We start from the raw sequence: 21,622 nt of genomic DNA, 5'->3' as shown, positions 1-21,622 counted from the left end.
TTGTCTCGACAGATCATGAGTTTTAAGACTCTCGCTTGTCTAAATTAAAAATACATATTTAAGTAAAGACTAAATATGTGTGGCATCAAGCTACATTGGGTATATTTAAAAAATTAATTGATAAAAATAGGAAATAGCCATTTTGATGTTATTCACATTTTGATTTTCATTTCTTTCTTTTTCTTAAAAACTTTTCAAAAGCAGTTTTAGGTTCACAGAAAAACTGAGTGGGATGTACAGAGAGTTCCCATATACCCCTTATTTCAGCGCCCTATCCCAGCCTCCTTTATTATCAATATCCTGTACTAGAGTGGCACATTCATTACAGTGGATTAACTTACATTGACACATCATCATCACCCAAAGTTTATAGTTTATATTAAGGTTCATTTATGGTATTTTATATTCTATGGATTTTTACAAATGTATAATGACATATATCCACCATAGCGTCTTACAGAATAGTTTTCACTGCTGTAAAATCTTCTGTGTTCCACCTATTTATTCCTCCCTCTCACCGAATCCATGGCAATGACTGATCCTTTTACTGTCTCCATCGTTTTGCCTTGATCAGAATGTCATATAGTGGAATTACACAGTATGTAGCTGTTTTAGATTGGCTTCTTTCACTTGGTAATATTGACTTAGGGATCTTCCATGTCGTTTCATGGATGGATAGCTTATTTCTTTTTAATGATGAGTAATATTCCATTGTATGGATGTACCACAGTTTATTTATCCATTCACCTACTGTAGGACAGCTTGGTTGCTTCCAAGTTTTGGCAATTATGAATTAGAGTTGCTATAAACATCTGTGTGGTTTTTATGTGGACATAAATTTCTGATTTTTTTTGTTGGCTACAAATATCATTGTATGAAAACATATACAAAGATATAATAAAGCTCAAGGTAAAAATTTTTAAGACAACAAAGCATATATTATTTGGGTTGCAAACACAATGATGATTTAGTATAAGATGTTTTTGTGGCATATGATTGATGTGGGCACCTTTATCTTTTTCTAAATGGCAAAAAAATTACCCATTTAAGACAATTAAAAACTTACCAAGAAGAATATAATAATGTTCAAGATGATCATAGTCAAGATGAAGGCCTTCACTTTTTCTTCATGGAACTTAGCAAGACATAAAAAAAGAATAAAGATAACCCATACTTAATAGTGTAGTGATGAATATGTTATTCAAATCCACCTTCATTTTAGTCTATTATGGAATTAAGACTTCTCAGGCAGCAATGCTATCATGAAATAATTTGCTGGTTACTAAAGAGCTTTCTGTGACCTTTATAAAGGTCTGATAATAGAAGAGTAATTTAAAGTAATTAACGTTTCTGTGCCCTTTATAAATGTCTGATAATAGAAGAGTAATTTAGAGTAATTAGGGTTAGGAGCTAAGTGCTTCTTTAAATATAAGAATAAGCCCATTATTTAAATAGAATTTTATTTTACAGAAGTTTTTAGCTTTAAAAAATAGCAACTCATGCTTTTAGAATGTCAGGACAATACTATAGTCAATGCTTCCACAGAGGTCTCAAAGTGTTGAGGCAGGTATTGAATTCAGTATCTACTTTAATACCACGAAGTGTCTTAGGCAGAGTGAAGCATTTCTGGTATAGAAATTTTTCTGAACAAAAACAGGTTTGCTTTATGATTTTTTAACTTAAATCCCATTTTACCAATGGTTGCTATACAACAATAAAACTTGAATAATTTGTAAGAATAAGCTTTAACTGTAGAGTTAGTGAAAGTGGGTGGGAATCTATCTTTTAGTGAGTATGTATGACCAGTTCCCATCAGTAATTAATAAAAGAATGTTAAAAACAAGTTTAATTTGCCTAAATCAGCAGATTTAAATTCCAGTTATTAATTTATTTAGCTATTACTGTTTTGTCAAAATGATGGAAATCCCAGATCCTAAAAGAAAACTCTATGTCCCAAATTCTTACCTGAATAGATACCTTAGACAGGGGGTTTCTCCTCTATGTTCTGGTCAAATGTCTTCTCTTAACAAAGCTGGTTCTTCTATGATTGTCATTGTCTCCAAATGGAATGAGTTAGCACCTTTTTAATAAATAAACCCTTCATTCTTGATGTCCCTCCTACTTATTTCCTACTGTGGAGAGACTGAGAAAATTTTAATATGATTACTATTGGCAAATGTTAATACTGATTAAAAGAAAGTCAAATTGGTTTACAAAATCAGCTGCTTGTGAAAATTTGTTTGTAAAAACAGTATGTTTCACTATTACATCTTAGGAAAAAGAATAATTTTATTGCTTATAGCATTTTTATTATTTGTATGATTACTTCAAATGTTAATTTTCAAATTTATTGCTTCTGTAGCAAGAAGTATGTCAAGATTTTATTATTTAAGGTCCTTGTCTTAGCTATCCCAAGAATAGTTGTAGATATTTTGTAACGAATGATTCAAAAGAATTATTTTTAATAAGGAAAATAACTGTATTAATACAAAAGATTTATTTTATGGGAAACATTTAAGAGTTTTACCTTACCTTCCAAAGTTTCTGGGTTTTCTCAGTATATGCCAATAAAATATAGACATAAACATAATACACTTGATCTTTTAAGTATAATTGCTCATTAGCCTTGACTATTAGCTTTATAATCTTTATCCCAATATCCTGGACATATGGCAACTACAACAGCACATTACATTAGGAAGATTAGGAAGAGGAGATTCTATCATCTTCTTTCAAATATCGAGCCAGAGTTAAGATAATATATAATATTGATACAGCAATTTGGTTATCATTCTGTCGACATTCAATTTTCTTTCCTTGCAAACTGAGATTAAATTATAAAAACATTCTCTCTTTCAGATTTCTGTGATTGATAATATAATTTGAGTAATTTTCTTTTGTATTTAAAGTTGGCCTAGCTTTGATTCATCGTCACTAGTAAACTGTTAAGGTCAACACAGTTTTTTCTTTCTGGATTTTGGTAAGAAAAGCCTAGGCTATTTAATCCAATTAAATCGGTATTTCTACTTTAGTCACCAACAATCCATTTTTTCCTTTACTTGTTTATTTGCTTAACAAATATTTATTTATCTCCTACACTGTATTAGGCCTCACCTTGGAGAGACAGTGGTGAGCAGAACACAGTCTCTAGGGTTTATAGCCCCAGTGGGAGAGGTAGATAGGCCAGTGTCATTGAGTTTAAGGAGTATTAAGGGACAGAGGAGCTGGGAGGACCAGGATACTGGGTGGTACATTAGTGGATCACTTGATTTTGGAAGTTCAGGAACTATTTCCTCAAGGATATAGGTCAGGGATTCATATTTTGATTAGATGCTGTGAATTATCATGGTGATCTGAGCAGCTTCAGAAAAGTGCTGGAGGATGGTGATGGTATAGCTAAAGCAGTGACAGAAGTCTTTGAGTCACTGGGGTGGATGGTACGATGATCTAATGAAGAGAAATGAAGTGGGAAGGTAAATGATGGACTATGAAAATTGACTTTATCTTAAGGACAATGGATGTCCTTGGCAATGTCACTTAGGGAGTTAAGGGATAAATGAATGAACATTTATTGAAGACCAACTAATATAAGGTACTCTAATACCTTAAATACTCTAATCAGCTTAAAGATTATATGTCCTAGCGATATGATAATGAGGGCTGGTGGATTGAATTGCTAGAGTTCAAAGCTAAGTTCTACTACTCAGTATTATCTTAGCCAAGTTACTTAATCCTTCTGAGCCTGTTTCCTCATATCTACATAAGTATAATAATAGTACCTCCCTAAGAGAGTGAATATAAAAGAAATACCTATAAAACCCTTGTTATAGAGCCTGAGAGATATATCAATAAATCAATAAATAGTACTTTCCATTATATTTATTGCCCAAAGTTACACAGCTAAGTAATGTTGAGCTGAAACTTTGATCAAATTCTATACAAATATGAACCCTATACATTTTCACTACCATATGTTTGACCACTGTGGAGTTGTTTCCACATATGTAAAATGAGGATCAATAACAAATTTCTTCAAGAGTTTATTGGTGAGGGTTAAAAGGTTGGCATGTGTAAAAGTGCTTTATACATTTTAAAGTGATATATAAACAATTGTTATATAATGTAACACTGGATTCCAAGTACCTGGGAACTTTCAAATATGGCTGTTTTGCAGGATTGTGAAATAAAATGTTTTTCTAAATCTCATTAGACTATGATGTCCTAGAGGTGGGAGGGAAACATGCTGTATTTACAGTGGGCAGTCGATTAGTAATCAACAGAAGTAAATGGCTGTGGGTGACCATCTCCAGATCAGATCTCTTCTGTGTCAACAACCCAATTTCTCATGTGTAACAAACCACTTCTACCTGGATGAATCCTTGCATCTGAAGTAATTTATTCAAGTCAAAGATAAGCAGCTCAACAATGTATTTTGTGAACATGTAAAAATAGTAGCTGAGGGATTAGGTACACACAATATTCCAGTTAATCCAATTGATACAAATATGGAGTAACATTATATCTGGGAGGTAAGTGTTTAACTTAAATCTTACTTTTGGCAACTCATTATTAATGTTATTTAATTAGACATAATCATATTAATATGAACTAATATTAAGAATGTTTTTCTTGTTTCAAAGTATTTTGCTTCGTGTTTTATTTCACCTGCTATATTGAAAATCATTTTGTAGTAGTTTTTACATGATTAAGAGAATAGACTTTTATTTTTTATTTTATGTATTTAAGGTATACAACATTTTTTTTATATACATAGTGATATGGTTACTACAATCAAGCAAATTAACACATTCATCATTTCACAATGTTACCACTTTTGTGTGTGTTAAGAGCACCAAAAATCTACTCTCTTAACAAAAGAACCCTCAAGTAAAATACGATATTATTAACTGTAGTTCTCATGTTGTACATTAGATACCTAGACTTATTCATCCTGCATCCAACTCTGTATTCTTTGACCTACATCTTTGCAGTGTGGCCCACCCCCGGTAACTGCCAGTTTGTTCTCTGTTTTTATGTATTTGACTGGTTTTTTTTTTTTAGATTCCACATGTAGGTGAAATTATTCAGTATTCTTTTTATCTATATCTGGCTTGTTTCACTTAGCTTTCTGTCCTACAAGTTCAAAGTTCATCAATGTTGTGGCAAGTAGCAGAATCTCTTTCTTTTAAGGCTGAATAATATGCCTCTGTGTGTGTGTGTGTGTGTGTGTGTGTTTCAACATATTTTATCCATATCCCTTGATGTACACTTAGGTTATTTCACACTGGCTGTTATGACTAATGCCGCAATGAACAAGAGAGTGCAGATATCATTACAAAGGGTGATTTCGTTTCCTTTCAGTAGATACCCAGAAAAGGGCCTTTTGGGTCATACAGTAATTCTATTTTTAATTTCTATAGGCACCTCCATACTGTTTTTCACAGTGGCTGCACCTGTCTACATTCCCACCAACAATGCACAGACTCCCTTTTGTCCGCATCCTTGTCAACACTTGTTATCCCTTGTCTTTTTGAAATAGTCATCCTAACAGGTGTGATGTGATATCTTATTGTGGTTTTGATTTGCACTTTCTTGATAGTGATGCTGATCATCTTTTCATATACTTGTTCACCATTTTTTTTTGTTTTCTTTGGAGAAACGTCTATTTATGTCTTTTTTTTTTTTTTTTTGAGACGGAGTCTCGCTCTGTGGCCCAGGCTGGAGTGCAATGGTGCGATCTCGGCTCACTGCAACCTCAGCCTCCCGGGTTCAAGCGATTCTCCTGCCTTGGCCTCCCAAGCAGCTGAGACTACAGGCACATGCTACCACGCCTGGCTAATTTTTGTATTTTTAGTAGAGACAGGGTTTTACTGTGTTAGCCAGGATAGTCTCTATCTCCTGACTTTGTGATCCGCCCGCGTTGGCCTCCCAAAGTGCTGGGATTACAGGCATGAGCCACAGTGCCAGGCCTGTCTTTTGCTCATTTTAAAAATCAGATTATTTGTTTTTCTGCTATTGAGTTTTGTGAGTTCTTTATATATTTTGGATATTAACCCCTTATTAGATAAATGTTTGCAAATATTTTCTCCCAATTTATAGGGTGTCTTTTTATTTTGTTGATTATTTTCTTTGCTGTGCAGAAGCTTTTTAGTTTGATGTAGTCCATTTACTTATTTTTGATTTTGTAGCCAGATCTTTTAGTGTGATATCCGAAACAATTTTTGCCAAGGCCAATGTCAAGGAGCTTTCTCCCTAGGTATTCTTCTAGTAATTTTAAAGTTTCAGGTCTTACATTGACCTTTTACCCATTTTGAGTGGATTTTTGTGTATGGTGTAAGATATGGGTCCAATATCATTCTTTTGCTGTGATATCCAGTTTTCCCAGCACCATTTGTTAAAAAGACTATAATTTTGCTATTGTGTCTTCTTTGTACCCTTGCTGAAAATTAGTTGACTGCATACATTCAGTTTTATTTATGGGTTCTTTATGCTGTTCCTTTGGTCCACGTGTCGGTTTTTAAAGAGCATGGACTTTAAAGCAAGACTTTGAGTTCAAATCTCAGCCTCACGTGGGGAAAATTACTTCATTTCTCTTTCACTTATAATAATAACAAGAATAAATATATGTGGTTCATGACTACATATTAAATGAGTAAATACATATAAACAAATAGAAGATTGACTGGCAAATAGTATGTACTTTATAACTGCTCGTTGCTTATTGTTATCAGCCATTATTATTATTTGTATTATCACAAAAATTCTTAGAATACCTTGTGTTTAATAGGTGATAAGATTTTTAATTAATGATATAAATTTTGCCTTTTCCACATATTTACTTTGTTTTTTAAGAAATTAATAATATCATTAATGATCATAGCAAATAAGGTCTAGCCATGTCGTATTCCTTCCATGTCTCTTTTCAAGACTCTATTTGAGTGAGAGAGCAGGTAAAACACTGTAAATCAATCCTAATAATAGCACATCTGTTGGGAGTCACAGCAGAAGATTAGATAGGTGACCAGTAAACATTTTGTAAGGGCTGAGTGAGTTTTATTTTTTCTGGCATGATGTGTTAAATATGGACCAAGCATAAAGGTGACCTGATTTTCCTTGCAATATTTGTTTAAGAAAACAACTATGTCCTATCCTTAGACCTTGAATATTCACGAGTTTTTCCAAACTGGAATACCTGAATTCCAGAAGCTTTCTGGTGTGTGATGTGTGTGTGTGTGTCGGGGGGGGGGTTGGGGGGTTGGGGTTGTGTGTGTTTGAACAGATGTGAGACTGTGGCTTCCAGTGTGGGGAAATCTGGTCATGCATGTCTAGAGTCTCTGTCAACATCTATAATTTTGCAGCATATCTGTGTTTGTAGTTGTGGACATTTGTAGTTTGCCTGTGCCCAGAATTTGCTCTCAGGAATAATCTAGACTAACGTTAGCAATACATTTGGGCACTTAAATTTAATGCTTACTCTAGAGTTCCCATGGCTCTCAAGAGTCACTCTGTGGTCTCCTGGATTGGAACACTGTGGCTTGGCTTTTCTCTGGTCCCAGTGTCATCCTAGAGGAGAAATTCTTAGTGTCAGACCATGAACCACTTTGAAAACCTGATGAAACTATGAACACTGCCTTTAGGTAAATTTGTGTACTCTAACTCACACTAAATTTGTCATAGCATTTCAAAGTTTCAGAGGTCCCTGAGGTACCTTTGCAAACTCCTGTCAAAGAATCAGTTGCAATCAGTCAGCTTTATTGTGCAAGAATCAAAATATTGAATGTGGCATGAATGTAAAATGTAAGGAGAGAAGAGCTGAATCTGTGAAAAATCACATTTTCGGTTGACTGAAGGCAGACAAATGGCTGAAGGAGAGTGTGAAGTAGTCATTTGGTTTCAGCAAGTCCTATAAAAAATAATGATAGTTTAGAAATTTATTCATAGTGTGTTAACAGTTCTCATGATATATATTTATTTAGCTTCCACAATTTTTCTTTTATGTCTGTATCCAATAAGTTAATCAGATTAAATATTTAAACTTAAATATTTAAAATAAGCATATAGTAAACTGAAAATAATAGACATTATGTCATATTTACAGAAAAAACTGTCTTTTACATGCTTTTTAATATTTTGCATCAGTAAAATATGTAACTACTTATTAAATAACTTGCTTTCATGTTGTCTTTATTAATTTTCTTATTTCGTTCTCCAAAATATAATAAGCCAGCTGTTTAACCAGCTCTTGTTCTCTTTTTCTTAACAGATATCCTGTTGAACAGCAACTAAACAACACAATTTACCCATATGCTAGCCTAAGGAAAACACAGTGTATTTTCCCTGTTTTTTGGCAAATTAGATAGCCCATATAAAAATAAATGACATAGTAATTAGGCCCCACTATGTGAAATTAAACAGGTTTGGTTTGCCTCCCATTTGCACTTTCTAGCTGTGATAATTTACTTACTGTCCTCAGTCCTACTGGTTTTTATCCCTAAATTTGAGATAGGAATAATATCTGTTTCATATGGTTACTATGGGAATCAACAGACATAATTATGTACAGTTTTTATCATTTAGTGGAGACTTAGGATACTGGTATGAATTTTACTTTGTCTTTTCCAATACATGACATTTTACAGATTGATCAGTTTTTAAAATCCTTTCACATGTGCATTCTCACTTGAGTCTCATAGCAACCAGAATTATGAGAAAATAAAAGTTCAGAGAAAGTAATGACCAGCCTATGGTCATTAGGCAAGCAGATGAAAGAAGCAACCTTTTCTGGGCTAATGGTAGTCCCGTGATATCACAGACCATTGTCTGGTATTTTAGATCATAAAACATGTAGACATCTGATGGACTGAAAATATTTGTTGTAAAGAAACTCCACATTTTGCAACTTTCTCCCCAAATTATTTTATACTCTTTGGATATTTTCCACTTTATTAATCATTCTCTTTGTTTAAATTCTTCTCAGTAGTTTCAAATTATTTTAGACTCTGCTATTATCCATTGGTCCAAGTAATAAATCGTAACACTTTGCATCACGTTCAGTGTTCTGAAAGTATCCTTTTAATAGTTATATGTTTTTCAAGTTAAGCATTATAATTCTTCCATGGGTTTATCTTAGAATAGGAGAAATTTGAGAGGCTTAACTTCATGAATCATTTTGGAAATGATGTCTGAAATAAAGAAATGCATGGAAGCGTATCATTTCCTTTTACTCTGTTCATACTACAATGAGAGTGCAAGAGAATTGTTACAGAATTAAAATTTACTTAAACTCATATTCTATATAACTTCTTCTAAAAATTATTTTTGAAATAAAAATCATGAAAATGTTACTTGCTGTTTTACTCTACTGTCATAGTTTGTGTGTGAATAAGGATGAAATAAAACTATTACATTCTAAGAGTGTCCCAATTGTCAGAAAAAAGTTTGATAATAAAGTGGCCAATTATTTTCATTTTGTCAAACAAAATTATTTTAAATTTCTAGTTGGAACAGAATCTGGTGTATCAATGCTATGGGTTTACCAAGGCAAAATTGTAAGTACCCTGTTTTGTCTGCTTCTGTAACACACTTAGTTTATCTATTTGTACTATTTTAGAATTTATGATTGTATTCATAAATCCATGCTTCTTGTCAGAATTACTCATTTTATATATTGTTCATTTACCTGCCTTGTCTTCTTTGATATTTCCTTGGTGTTTTTATGCCGTAGGTGGAGTAACTGAGACTGTGGTTGTCTCAGGGGTGCTCGTGATGATGGACTCTGAAAAAGCTTCTGGAGTGACTACACTGTCCGCCGTTAGTTCAGTGGCAGGAGTTGGTGTAGGTTCAACAGTAGCAATGGTATTGATGGTAGGGATGATTATTTTATCCTGAATTTTCTTTGGGGGGATGGCAATAAATGATGGATGAAGGTTTGGGCGACGTTCCACAGTGGGTGGGTGGCTATTCGGCAGGTATTGCTGCTGAGGAATTTGGGCATGTGGCCTAACTACAGCTGGGTTTGCATAATATGTGTGAGGCACATATGGATTATTAATTGCTATAGCTGGTCTACGTTGGTACAAATTGGTTCCATAATAAGGATAGCTATTTGGCATATAATACATTGGGACATATGGAGCTGTTTTCTGATAGAATGGTCTTTCATCATTCTCATGGCACTGCAAAAAAAAAATAATTAATTATACAGAATATTATTATTACAGACCCAAATGTGGAAATACCTTAAATCTACATTTTTTGAAATAATATAGTATTTACCATTGAGTAAGATATTAGAAGTATGGAACACAGCAGCAATATTCTTTTATAAGATGTTGATTTATACATTGCCTTTCCACTTTATGATTTTCAATATTATAAATATTATTTTGATAATATCAATATAATATTTGTTTCAAGAAATTAGATGAGTTTATTCATAATGTAAACCATATTGCCCAGAGATTGGCATATATGGAAAGTGATCTTATATGTTAGCTATTATAGGTACAACACAGAGAAAAAAAAATCTCATTGAGAACTTTGACATGTTATACACAAGCACAACATGCAGACACACACAAAATGGCACACACACACACGTGTGTATTCTCACCACATATTTGTAATTGGTCTCAAATGTTATTCATTTAAAAATTAGCCCAAGAGCACATTTATATTTTCCTAAACTATAGCAGAATAGTAACATAATGTGATGTGGAGAGATTGCTGGATTTAGATTTTGGATTTTTTTTGGTTTAATTTTCTTCACAAAACATTAGATAAAGAATTGTCTATATCTATGTGCCTCTGTTTAAAAATTTGTCAGTAGACCTTTCCATATGAATAGAAATAAATTGACAAAATTGTACTACAAAGCAAACATTTCTCCTAAAACGAGACATATTTAAATGTATTCAAACATATTTGGGAAACAAAAGGGGAAGTAAATATAGATGTATGAGAAGTATTCAAAGATGGGTCAGAAAAGGATCTTTCCTTGTCTTAAAAAGTGGAAAGGGGAAATATTAAGCTTTACTTATGTTTTCATTTTTTTCCAATATGAATGTTGAAAGAGTTTTCTCATATTGCTAAATATACATGAAAACCAAAGATACATGACCTGGGTTATATAAGAAAATAAAACTTTCAGATGAACATCAATGTTGATTCATATCACCTGTTGCTGAAATTATTTTCTTGCAAATATTATTAGATTGTTTTACGGAAATGAAATATTTAGGTTTTAGACAGAAGGCATCTATAATACGATTGACCTTTGCAGAATATATTTTGTAGTTCATGCCTCTAACAGAAGTAATTAAAATAGACTTACTGCTGGTTGTTTCTGGTTTTGAACCTCCGCAGCCTGGGGAGTTCCAGAAGAAGAAATAACGAGAAATAAGTTAAAAAAGAAAAGAAAAGGACTTAAATCAGTTTAAAAAATCTTTTGTGTTAAAGACAAAATATGTTTTCTTTTTCTTTTTTAAAACATTTTTCATGAGTGATCTGTGAGGCCTATGGACTACTTAAGAAGCAACAGTAGTCTAACTGATTTGTAATAATAAACTTCATGTTTCTATTGTCTTTAAATACCACCACCTAGAATGAAAAAGTCACTGTGGGAAAAATCTAGTCATCTGACCCCCATGCCAACAAATATGCTTAAATGAAAAATATGAATAATTTCTATTTAGTTTTTATTAAATATACATTGTTAAAAATTAGAGGAGCATTGAGTCTTTTTTCCTTTCTTTGCTCTCATACTAAGATGACTCATAAGGTTTACTTAGAAGATTGAAAATATTGCCTCTTGCATAACCTTAACATATAAATAATAGTGTTTTTAATACCATCTTTCATTTGTTTTTATAGTGCTTTTCTTAATTTTGGATTGTGACATATTTAGAGAATCAGGAGTGAGAAAACAATTTTTATGGACATGTATTTATAAAACTAAAAACTCCAAAGCTTTTAGAAACTTTTGAAAGGAGGTATAATATTAAATATTTTTAAATTGACAGTTCTGGTTTAGGACATTACACATGTATTCCTTGGGTATAAAATGACTCTAGAAACCTTTTGGAAGGTGTGAGTATAGAAAATCAGAAATTTGAGAAGATAATAAAGTTTCCTTGCTTTGAGACAAAGGCTTGCTTTACTTTAAATATATTAAATCATTAGTTTAAAATGTAAAGAAATAATATGAGGCCGGGCACGTGTCTCACCCTGTAATCCCAGCACTTTGGGAGGCAGAGGTGGGTGGATCATCTGAGGTCAGGGATTCAAGACCAGCCTGGCCAACATGGTGAAACCCTGCCTCTACTAAAAATACAAAAATTAGCTGGGCATGGTGGCGGGCACTCGCAGTCCCAGCTACTTGGGAGGCTAAGGCAGGAAAATCGCTTAAACCTGGGAAGCAGAGGTTGCAGTAAGCCGAGATTGTGCCACTGCACTCCAGCCTGGGCGACCAAGCGAGACTCTGTCTCAAAAAAAAAAAAAAAAAAAAAAAAAAGTAATATGAATATTACAGAAAGTATACTTTAAAAAATTCTGACAATCTAGATACCTTAATGCAATATCAACCTATGTTATGTACTCCTGGTATATGCTTGTCTAAAAAGTATCCTGCATTTTTATAGGAAATGTGGTATCTCTTTTTTTTTATTTATATCATAGGTTTCATAGTTACATTTTTATAGTTGATAACTAAGTGATCAATGATTATGTCATGAAATGTTTATTTCTTATTGTTATCTATTAAGATAAAATTTTAATTATAAACAGAGAGATGATTAACATCTGTGTACCAGTGGCCTTTTTAATAATTTTCGTTAATACCTTAAAATGATTTTCCACAAATGTGATTTGATTCTTTGATAGAAATTATCAAATTGTGGTATAGAAAAGTTGTGTCAAATTATAATGTCACCAATAGGCCATGTGTTTATGCAGTTTAGTGCATAAGTGCTAGTAAAATATTATCTAACTATTTTTATTTTGGGGGAAGGGATAAAATAGTACATATAACATGGTATCACATTGATGTTTTAATTTGTATAAATCTGACTACTCATAAGATTGAATGGTAAAATCAATAAACCTTTAATTTTTTTTCTGTATATTTGTTCATGTCCCTGAGGCCTGAAGCCTTTGTGAAAATGGGAAGGAATGTTTTGAAGACCAATCTGGCTCAGGTAGCTCAGGAAGAGGTTGCTATGCAGCAGGGATTTGCAGATCATTTCATGATTTAAACTTTAAGCCCTATTACTCAAAGAGACAACCTAAGTTCCAAATGTTCAGGTGGCCACAAAGTATTTGAGTTGTAGAACTCAAAGTTTTAGAAGGTAATTTTGACTCCAAGAATTGACCTAATAGAATTAATAGACATGTTATACACAAGCACAACATGCAGATAATAGAATTAATAGATGTTACTTAAAAGCAAGTCTAAACTTAATAATAAATAAATAGTACAGAGATTCACAGAACAAGGACTAGTGCTCCCCAAAATTTTACAGTCTAGGAGGAGGACATATACCATTATTTATGCTTGCCTCCTTTGTCAGTGCCTAGAATCCCCAGATGAACAAGAAAATAAAAAGAGGCAATAGCCAAAACAACAATAAAAACAAGTCAAAAAATTAAAAGAAAAAAACAGAGCCTTTTTCTAAGTCCACTAGCCTTAAAACATTGCATATAATTCAAGATAATGCCTGCAAGCCTTCAAGCTGTTTATGACCATTGATCCCTGGAAAGGGGTCAGTCAATTGACATAATGGGGAAGCATATAACAAAAGATAATGGTTCGAATATTAAAGGCAGAAGTTATCAAGGTCTTTGAAACTTGTGAAAAAGCTTAACCAAAGTTGACCTTTGAAGGATTTTGTTTCCATAAAGAGATTGGAGTCTGGGTGAGATAGGAACTTAATTAAAATAATTTCTGATTCCCAGACTATGATTTCTGTATTTTTTCTTTCTGAATTATCCTTAATGCATTTACAATTTTAAAATGTTTTCAGTATTGTTTTTCCCCCGAATGTATTTTCTCTATAGTATGAGAGTTTTAAAAGTTTCCTATACATGATTAAGTGTGATTTCTTAATTCACAGAACTAAATGGATATCCAAAAGAACATGACTTTGATTTTATAATTGAAATAAATATTAAAAAATTAACCTTAAAAATGTAACAACTATGTAGATATTTTGTTCTATGAAGTATAATTGTATTCAGAAATTTGCATAGTTAGAGCCCTTAAATAAAATTTTCTTGAAGTCAGTACAAACTGGTTAGATGAAATTAACTTACCAAAAAAGGCAGGGTTAATGCCAGGGCATTGACAACTAGAAGAAAACTCTTCATTATTGCACCTAAAGATAAATTTTTAAAAAATTAATGTAAAAGAATTTGTTACTAGAAATTTAGGAGTGACTTGAATACAATGTTTCCTTGATTAAGAAAAAAAGCCAGATTTACAGGTAGATTTAGCCGACGTGAAAAATTTATTTTAGCCGGGCGCGGTGGCTCACGCCTGTAATCCCAGCACTTTGGGAGGCCGAGGCGGGCGGATCACGAGGTCATGAGATTGAGACCATCCTGGCTAACAAGGTGAAACCCTGTCTCTACTAAAAAAAAAAAAAAAAAAAAAAAAAAAAAAGGCTGAGGCAGGAGAATGGCGTGAACCCGGGAGGCGGAGCTTGCAGTGAGCCAGGATCATGCCACTGCACTCCAGCCTGGGCGACAGAGCGAGACTCCGTCTCAAAAAACAAAAACAAACAAACAAACAAACAAACAAAAAAAAGAAAAATTTATTTTAACAAAAGAATGTAAAAACTCAAACTTGGAGTAAAAATTTCTGAATTTAATTTTTGACAATATTAACGGAATTATCAAATTATCATTACTATGTCAAATGTTGAGATTATCAAGGTAAATATGAATCAGGCCTTGCCAATGAGTAGCATCAATTTTAGGAAGAATGTTGAAACATATACTGAAAAATAACTGTAGGAGGGAAAAAAGTAGAAAATGCCACAAAAGTGGTTTTCTATTAATAAAAGTTTCAGTTAAGAGAAGCAGCAGTCTTTGTGTGGAAAAAATGACATATAGGTGAGGCTTGCCTATGCAGTATTTAATAGGGAACGAAATATTTCAAGTAGAGGAGAAAGTCTTGAGAATCGCCACGAACATTTGATTGGAATCTTGTATGAGAAGGGAAATATAAGATTGGAAGGAAAGTTTAGAGCAGAAAAAGTAGACACCTTTAAGATAATGATGGGTTCAAACGCTAGGCATGGCTTTATAAACAACAGAAAACAATTGAGTGTTTTTGGACTAGAAAGTATATGACTATACATTTTTTGGAGGACTGAGTTCTAGACCAGGCCTTATCTCTACTTCTCCTGGGCTTTACATTTTCTTACCTGTAAAACCAGGGTTTGAACTTAGAGATTTCTAAAATTCTATAATTCCATGATCAATCCAACAGAAGTATGTAGGATGGAATGGGAAGTGGAGGGTTATGAGACTGTTTTCTTTATAACATACTTCTCCGGTAATCATAACTGATATGATTAACTTGATTGTTTTAATAAGAAGTATAGAGATGACAATTACAGTGGCTTTGACTAAAATATTTAAAGAAATAAATTAGCCTTATTTTTCTAAAAGAGTATATACAGTGTCATACCTGCTTATTTGATTTTTAATAAATCATCTTTTTAGACAATAATAATATATGATACCCCAAACTTTTTATATTTAAGTATATATTATGTTTGGGAAGTAATTAACTTCATCTTGTTGCAGCTATTGTTATTGACATACTCATATCAACTTGAATCACTACAATGTTGAACTTTACAAAAAAGATTCACAGAATTAAAGCCTCAGATAGGGGATAGAAAGCACATTGGACTCCATTAGCGTCTGATTCTCAGGCAATAATGATTAGGAAGGCTGTCTACTATAGTGACTTCAAAACTGCCCATACGATGCCATCAAATTTCCATTCGATGGGAACTCATTTGGAATCAATTTGAACAATCTAAGCAAACTCGTATTTCCTTAAGTGGGATGAAGCTCCTTATTAATGCTTCACTTGCTAGTGATCTTTTAGGATTATAGACTGAAAATGTTTTTATGATGAATCACAGACCCCTTATCAATTCACACAGTAAAATGATATGTAAACAAAAGAAAATATTCTATAAAATGATAGTAATTTCCTTTTGGCACAAACAAAAATCACAGAGATAAGACCATACTTTGCATATCAGCTACACTTGCATTTGCCCTCATCACTTGGTAAGAAGAAATAATTTGTGAAATGGCAGAATTATCCAGCTTTCATGAATATTTGAAAAACATGTTTTAAAAAAATAATTATTCCATAACAAATAAAATTATGACTTTTATAGAAATAAAATTTGAAAGTAATTAAGTGGTTAATTGCGATTATTATCATGAGCCCAACTTCCTGAGGAGTTAACTCTCAACGTTTGTCTGTAGGAATACATTAAACGCCTTCTTGTTCAGAATTCACAATGGCTGCTATGATTTAGCTGGTATCAGAATTTGACTGGAACCCAAAGTAAAGTTAAAAATAAATTTGATCATAACACCATCCAGAACTTAGGTATAGGTTAGAAATTAATTTTAAAGTGATGCTAGGTCATATTCAAACTTAACAATAACTAAAAGGAAGAAAATGTGATTCTGAAATAACTATGGTGATGTCCCAACTAACCACTGTGAAAAGGATCACTTTCTCCAAGTGTTTCAGCAGCATTACCTTTCCTCGTGCCAGTCAGGTCTTGGTTGGCAGTAGGTTGAGTTGGCCTGTCAGCTGCAGAGAAGACCCAAGAAAAATAATTGAAGACCAATTAAAGGGTATTAGTACCTTGAGTCACGCTATTCTATTTCCCTCCTACTTTTTACCCAATAAGATGATGACAGAAAGGAAAGATTTGATGACAGCAGGGTCACCTTTGGGTCAATCTTTTTTAATGGAATGCAGAGAAGGATGTAGAGTCATCACTCATAAAGCTTGAAAAAAGAGTATTCATATCTTTTTAAATAATCTTTTTTTGTTTATAAAGAAATATAGAAGAATTTTTAAAAATATTAATTGTATTCTTATTCAACTTATCCTATCTATTTAAACTTAAAACTGCTGTTGAAATGAAAAATAGCCACAATACTTTCACATTTTAATTGTTTCTTTTAGTTTAAGAACCTGGATTTCAAGTGATACTACATCTGGTATTGACTGTGGTTGGTCTTCTTCCTTCCAGAATTACAATTATTGATTTTAAAAAATTAAATAATTGGCCATCTCACACATACCCAAGAGCACCTCCTTATAAAAGTCAAACCAATATATGAAACATTTTAAACAGTATAAAGTGGGGAATCATTTGCGTTTGAGCTGCAGCACATTTTCTCCCATACGCATTGACTACATACTTAGTGATTTATTATCCTTTTATGAATAAATTTTTTTAAGATTTTAAATTTCAATAATATAGGTGAACCATTTTGAAAAAAACATTATTAAACTATTGAACTGGAGATAATTGTTCTGTTTTAAGGAAAGTCATTTTGACTTAGAGCATAAATCACAAACCCACTGACATTGTGAATATTTTGGCAAAAAATAGCTAAACAAAATTTTGCTTAGATAATTCAGGAAAGAATATTTTCCTTTACTTGCTTTTCTCAAGAAATAATGTTAACTGTGACTTTATTTTGGCTGTGAAGACCTGACCAGATTGAGGAACTTACAGGAATTAATGTAGGACTGCCAGAACACAAACAACAAATAATATCAGCATTGTAGTTATGTCTATATTCCTGTCTGTTTCTTAGAACTATTGCATGTCTTAGAAAGTTAGGAACAATATTCTAAACCCTAGAATACTTATTTGGATTACACAGAGTAAAATGAAATTTTCTGTTTCTCAGAATAGTTGGTTTTTGTGGTTCAAAAAGAGATGACAGAATTCAAAATTGCTAAACCAAGTTGCTAAAGTAATAACACCAGCCATTCTTTCTGAACTATTTAGTCACAGTGTTTTCCTTTGATTGTCAGGGTCCATGGTCGAAAGATTATGATGTGGTCATTCCTCAAATTTTGAAGGTGTTCTATTTGACATAGTAATTTCTCAGCCATTGATTTAGAATAATAATAGTGATAATGATTTTCAGTTGAGTATTGAATTATTTAATTTACAAGTAGCAGAGACTCAGAACACTTCTGAAGACACTGTTTTCACAGGAAAATATGTTTTAAGAACATCTGAGAGTACTAGTAATCTTTTCTCCCACCAAAATAAAAACATGTTTACTATGGTATCACCCATTCACTTCAAACACTAATGTAGCTTTTGTGGGGCTTTGCAAAACTGGACATTATTATTTGAGCACATACATTATTTCAGGTACTGGACATTATTCTTTGAGCACATACCTTATTTCAGGTACTGTTTCGGGTAGTAGGGATAAATTAGTAACCAAAGCAGGTAAACATCTCTGTTCTTGTGGAGCTCATAGTCTAAAATTTACTTGAGTACTGGTAACATTGGATATTTCCCACATCCGTTGATCTAAGGCAATCTTAGTGAAAGTGTTTTGAGTGACTGGAGTAGATGAACTAGATGGATTCTATAATGGAGCTATGCAATGCTCTTGTGTTTTCCAAAGAAAAGCAAAAGGAGGATCAGAACTCGCATGCTCTGAAATCTCCAAGGAAGCTGCGATGGTGCTGAACAAGGCCTCCAAACTGAGTGTTTATAATCTGGAACGAATCCACCAGTCTTTATCTACTTATGCATCCATCAGCAGGGGCATGGCCTGATTCTGGAATATCCCTGGATTGTGGGAAGAGAACCAGCAGGGCTTTTCAGTCCAGCTGCAACTTCCCTTTGTTTAGGTCCTGATAATCAGTGTATATTCATACCACCATTCACACACTGGGACTGGGTAAGAGGCTATTGTGGGTACATAAGTTCACATTTTAAGCATTGTAAACAAAAACATTTTGCAATAATAAGTGACATAATGATTATTGACTCATATACACTCTTTTTTAGTAACAACTTCTTGTTATTCTGTTAATGTTTCTTGCTTTTGAAATGTACTTCATGTCTGTTTTATCTTCCCTTGATGGTATTTACATGCATGTAGTTTTATTTTTTCTGTCTCATTTTATTTCTCAGCCACTTCATTAATACCAGGCTGACCTCAACACTCTATTTTGTTCTTGAAGTACAATAATGTTTGTAACAGTAGTTGCAATGTAAATGATGAACACAGCTTTCCATAGGATTAGTAAGGCATCAGAAAATTGGTATTTTAGTGTAGAAATTTGTATGCTTCAAAAATCTTTGCTATATGTAAAAACCATGGAAAAAATAGCATAAAATGCTCTTAAAAATGGTCAACAAACTAGAGCAAAGTGGAATATCAAAATTTTACTCTCCTGTAGCCACTTCTGTTAAACAAACAATACACATACAAGCTGTTTGTATTAGAAACAAAGTACTTTTGGGAGTATAGTAGACAGCCACAATCTCTGTTTGTAGAGATTATCTAAGGAGATAGTGCTTTCTCCTGAACACTTACAGAAGGACTATTTTCAGATGGTGAGGAGACATTTGATGTCATCTGGAGCCTAGAGTGAGTGTCATTGTGACTTTAGCATTAGCACACACATTAATTTATTCCTCGGTAAGTTTTAGGGTCCAAAGATTTCTGAAGCCATTAAAATATACCGATTTAAACATACAAGGGATAATCAATTTATATAAAGTGTTATTTCTCCAACATGATCCCAAGACCCCCTATAATCCTGTCCTACGTTTACTTCATTCTTGCCATTCTTGTTACCATTCAAAATAAACAGCCAGATCAGCGATGATCTCTGTGTAGCCAAAGTCAGTGGTAGCTGTTAGATATTCTTCCCACTCAATATTGTAGCAGCTCTTGCATGGTGATTCATTTTTCTGACTGGTAAAACTTTTTGACTTTTCCTTCTTTTTTTTTTCTCCTCGAGTCACTTAAAGCTGCTCTTGATTTCCATTTTGGTTCCTCTTATTTTCCTCAAACTCTAAATTTAGGAGAACTTTTAAAAATTCTTCCAGCATCCATCACCACTCTATCTTTTCTCCCTCTATCTTTAATATCTTTCTAGTTAATGTACTCAATTCCTATAACCTTAAGTATCATCAATAGGCTATTGCCTTCACTGAACTGTAGATTCAAGTATCCAATAGCTGTTTTAAAATCTCCATTTGCATGTAAAATAGACATCTCCAAATTATCATGAACGAAACAGAATCTTCTATTTCCAAACATACCCTGTTTCACAACTAGTTCTCCACTAGTCTCTTTTCTCCTTTAGGAAACAGTACCATGATACTACTAGTGGCTCAGGGGCCATCTGGTAACTCCTATAGGTCATCTTTTCTCTCTTCCCTGCAACAACCTGTTAGAAGAATTATTAATTCTATCTTAACAATATACCCCAAATCTGAAACCACTTTCTAATCTGACCTTTGTTGCTTTAGTCCCAGCCACTGGCATGTTACACTTGAACCATCCTAATATTTCCATTTTTGGTCTCTTTACTTTCACTCTTATCACCCTATACTCATTTCTTACACAGTTATAAAAATGTTATTTTTAACATATATCTAATATGATTATTATTCTGCTTAAATTCTCAATGGATTCCTATGCACTTACAATATATTCAAACTTTTTACCAGGGACTGTTTCTAACTAATTTGGTCTCTCTTTATCCATCTTACCTTAACTTCTACCACTTTTTCTCTCACTGTGTGCTGGTTTCAATGACATTTCTGTTTCTAGAATGTGCCAAACTCTCTCCTAAATCAGGAACTCCCACTTATATTCATGGTCCCTGGAATGTTCTTACCTCAATTCTCAGTAATGTTGCCTGTATTATTTGGGATTCAGCTCAAATGTCTTCATTTCAGAGAGGCTTTCCTTGGCACTTTGTCTAAATACTTCTTCAAACACTTTATTATTTTACCTTTTATTTTCCTCATAACATATTACAATACAAAATGTTTTTTAACTTATATATGTTCATTTACTATTTCCTGTCCTTTTCCATTAGAAAATAATAGTCCCAGTCTCTAAACCTGTGCTTGGCACATATTAAACAAATACTTTTTGAGCAAATGATTAATTATCTGTACTACTTGTTCAAGTTGCAAATTCCTGCCTAACCCCACAACACGGAGTCAAAGTTTTCAGAGCAGGAATCTTCCTAGAAATCTGAAGAACAAATAAGAAACTAAATAATTTTTTATGCAGATCAATGTTTTGGAATTACTACTTTCCTCTGCATGAGGCCAGAACCTAGTCAAGAAGAACTTCTAAAGTGGGCAGTCATATTATCTGTTTTCCCCTTGAATTCTAACTTACTTCATAGAAGAGTTAGAACATATGGATGAGGTATTGATTTTTCTGGGCTCTGTTCTCCTGTGAGTGTATTAGAACTGATCTTTCCTGACTGTTGGGGAGACTGGTCTCTAGCTGGGCTCTCATTTAGAGTGACCGCAATTAGAATTCAGTGTGTGTCTCTGCTCTTATT

General features: G+C 33.1%; 1 protein-coding gene across 2 annotated transcripts; it reads right to left on the bottom strand.

The window, feature by feature from the left end:
• Positions 1-7,731: 7,731 nt before the first annotated feature.
• On the bottom strand, positions 7,732-20,885 carry CSN3 (casein kappa). Of its 2 annotated transcripts, XM_054554034.1 has the most exons (6): positions 20,811-20,885; positions 16,793-16,846; positions 14,308-14,369; positions 11,333-11,365; positions 9,680-10,175; positions 7,732-7,903 (listed from the first exon to the last, which is right to left on the bottom strand). In XM_054554034.1, exons 3-5 carry the CDS (start codon positions 14,359-14,361, stop codon positions 9,714-9,716), a joined length of 549 nt encoding a protein of 182 aa, XP_054410009.1. In that variant the 5' UTR covers positions 14,362-14,369; positions 16,793-16,846; positions 20,811-20,885; the 3' UTR covers positions 7,732-7,903; positions 9,680-9,713. The 2 variants fall into 2 exon arrangements, with proteins under 2 accessions (XP_054410009.1, XP_002814873.1); XM_002814827.4 differs by lacking the exon at positions 20,811-20,885 and having other exon boundaries at positions 16,793-16,861.
• Between the last annotated feature and the right edge of the window lie 737 nt (positions 20,886-21,622).

Source organism: Pongo abelii, chromosome 3 (genome assembly GCF_028885655.2).
Source record: "Pongo abelii isolate AG06213 chromosome 3, NHGRI_mPonAbe1-v2.0_pri, whole genome shotgun sequence".
Taxonomy (NCBI): domain Eukaryota; kingdom Metazoa; phylum Chordata; class Mammalia; order Primates; family Hominidae; genus Pongo; species Pongo abelii.
This window is presented reverse-complemented; position numbering and strand designations above follow the sequence as displayed.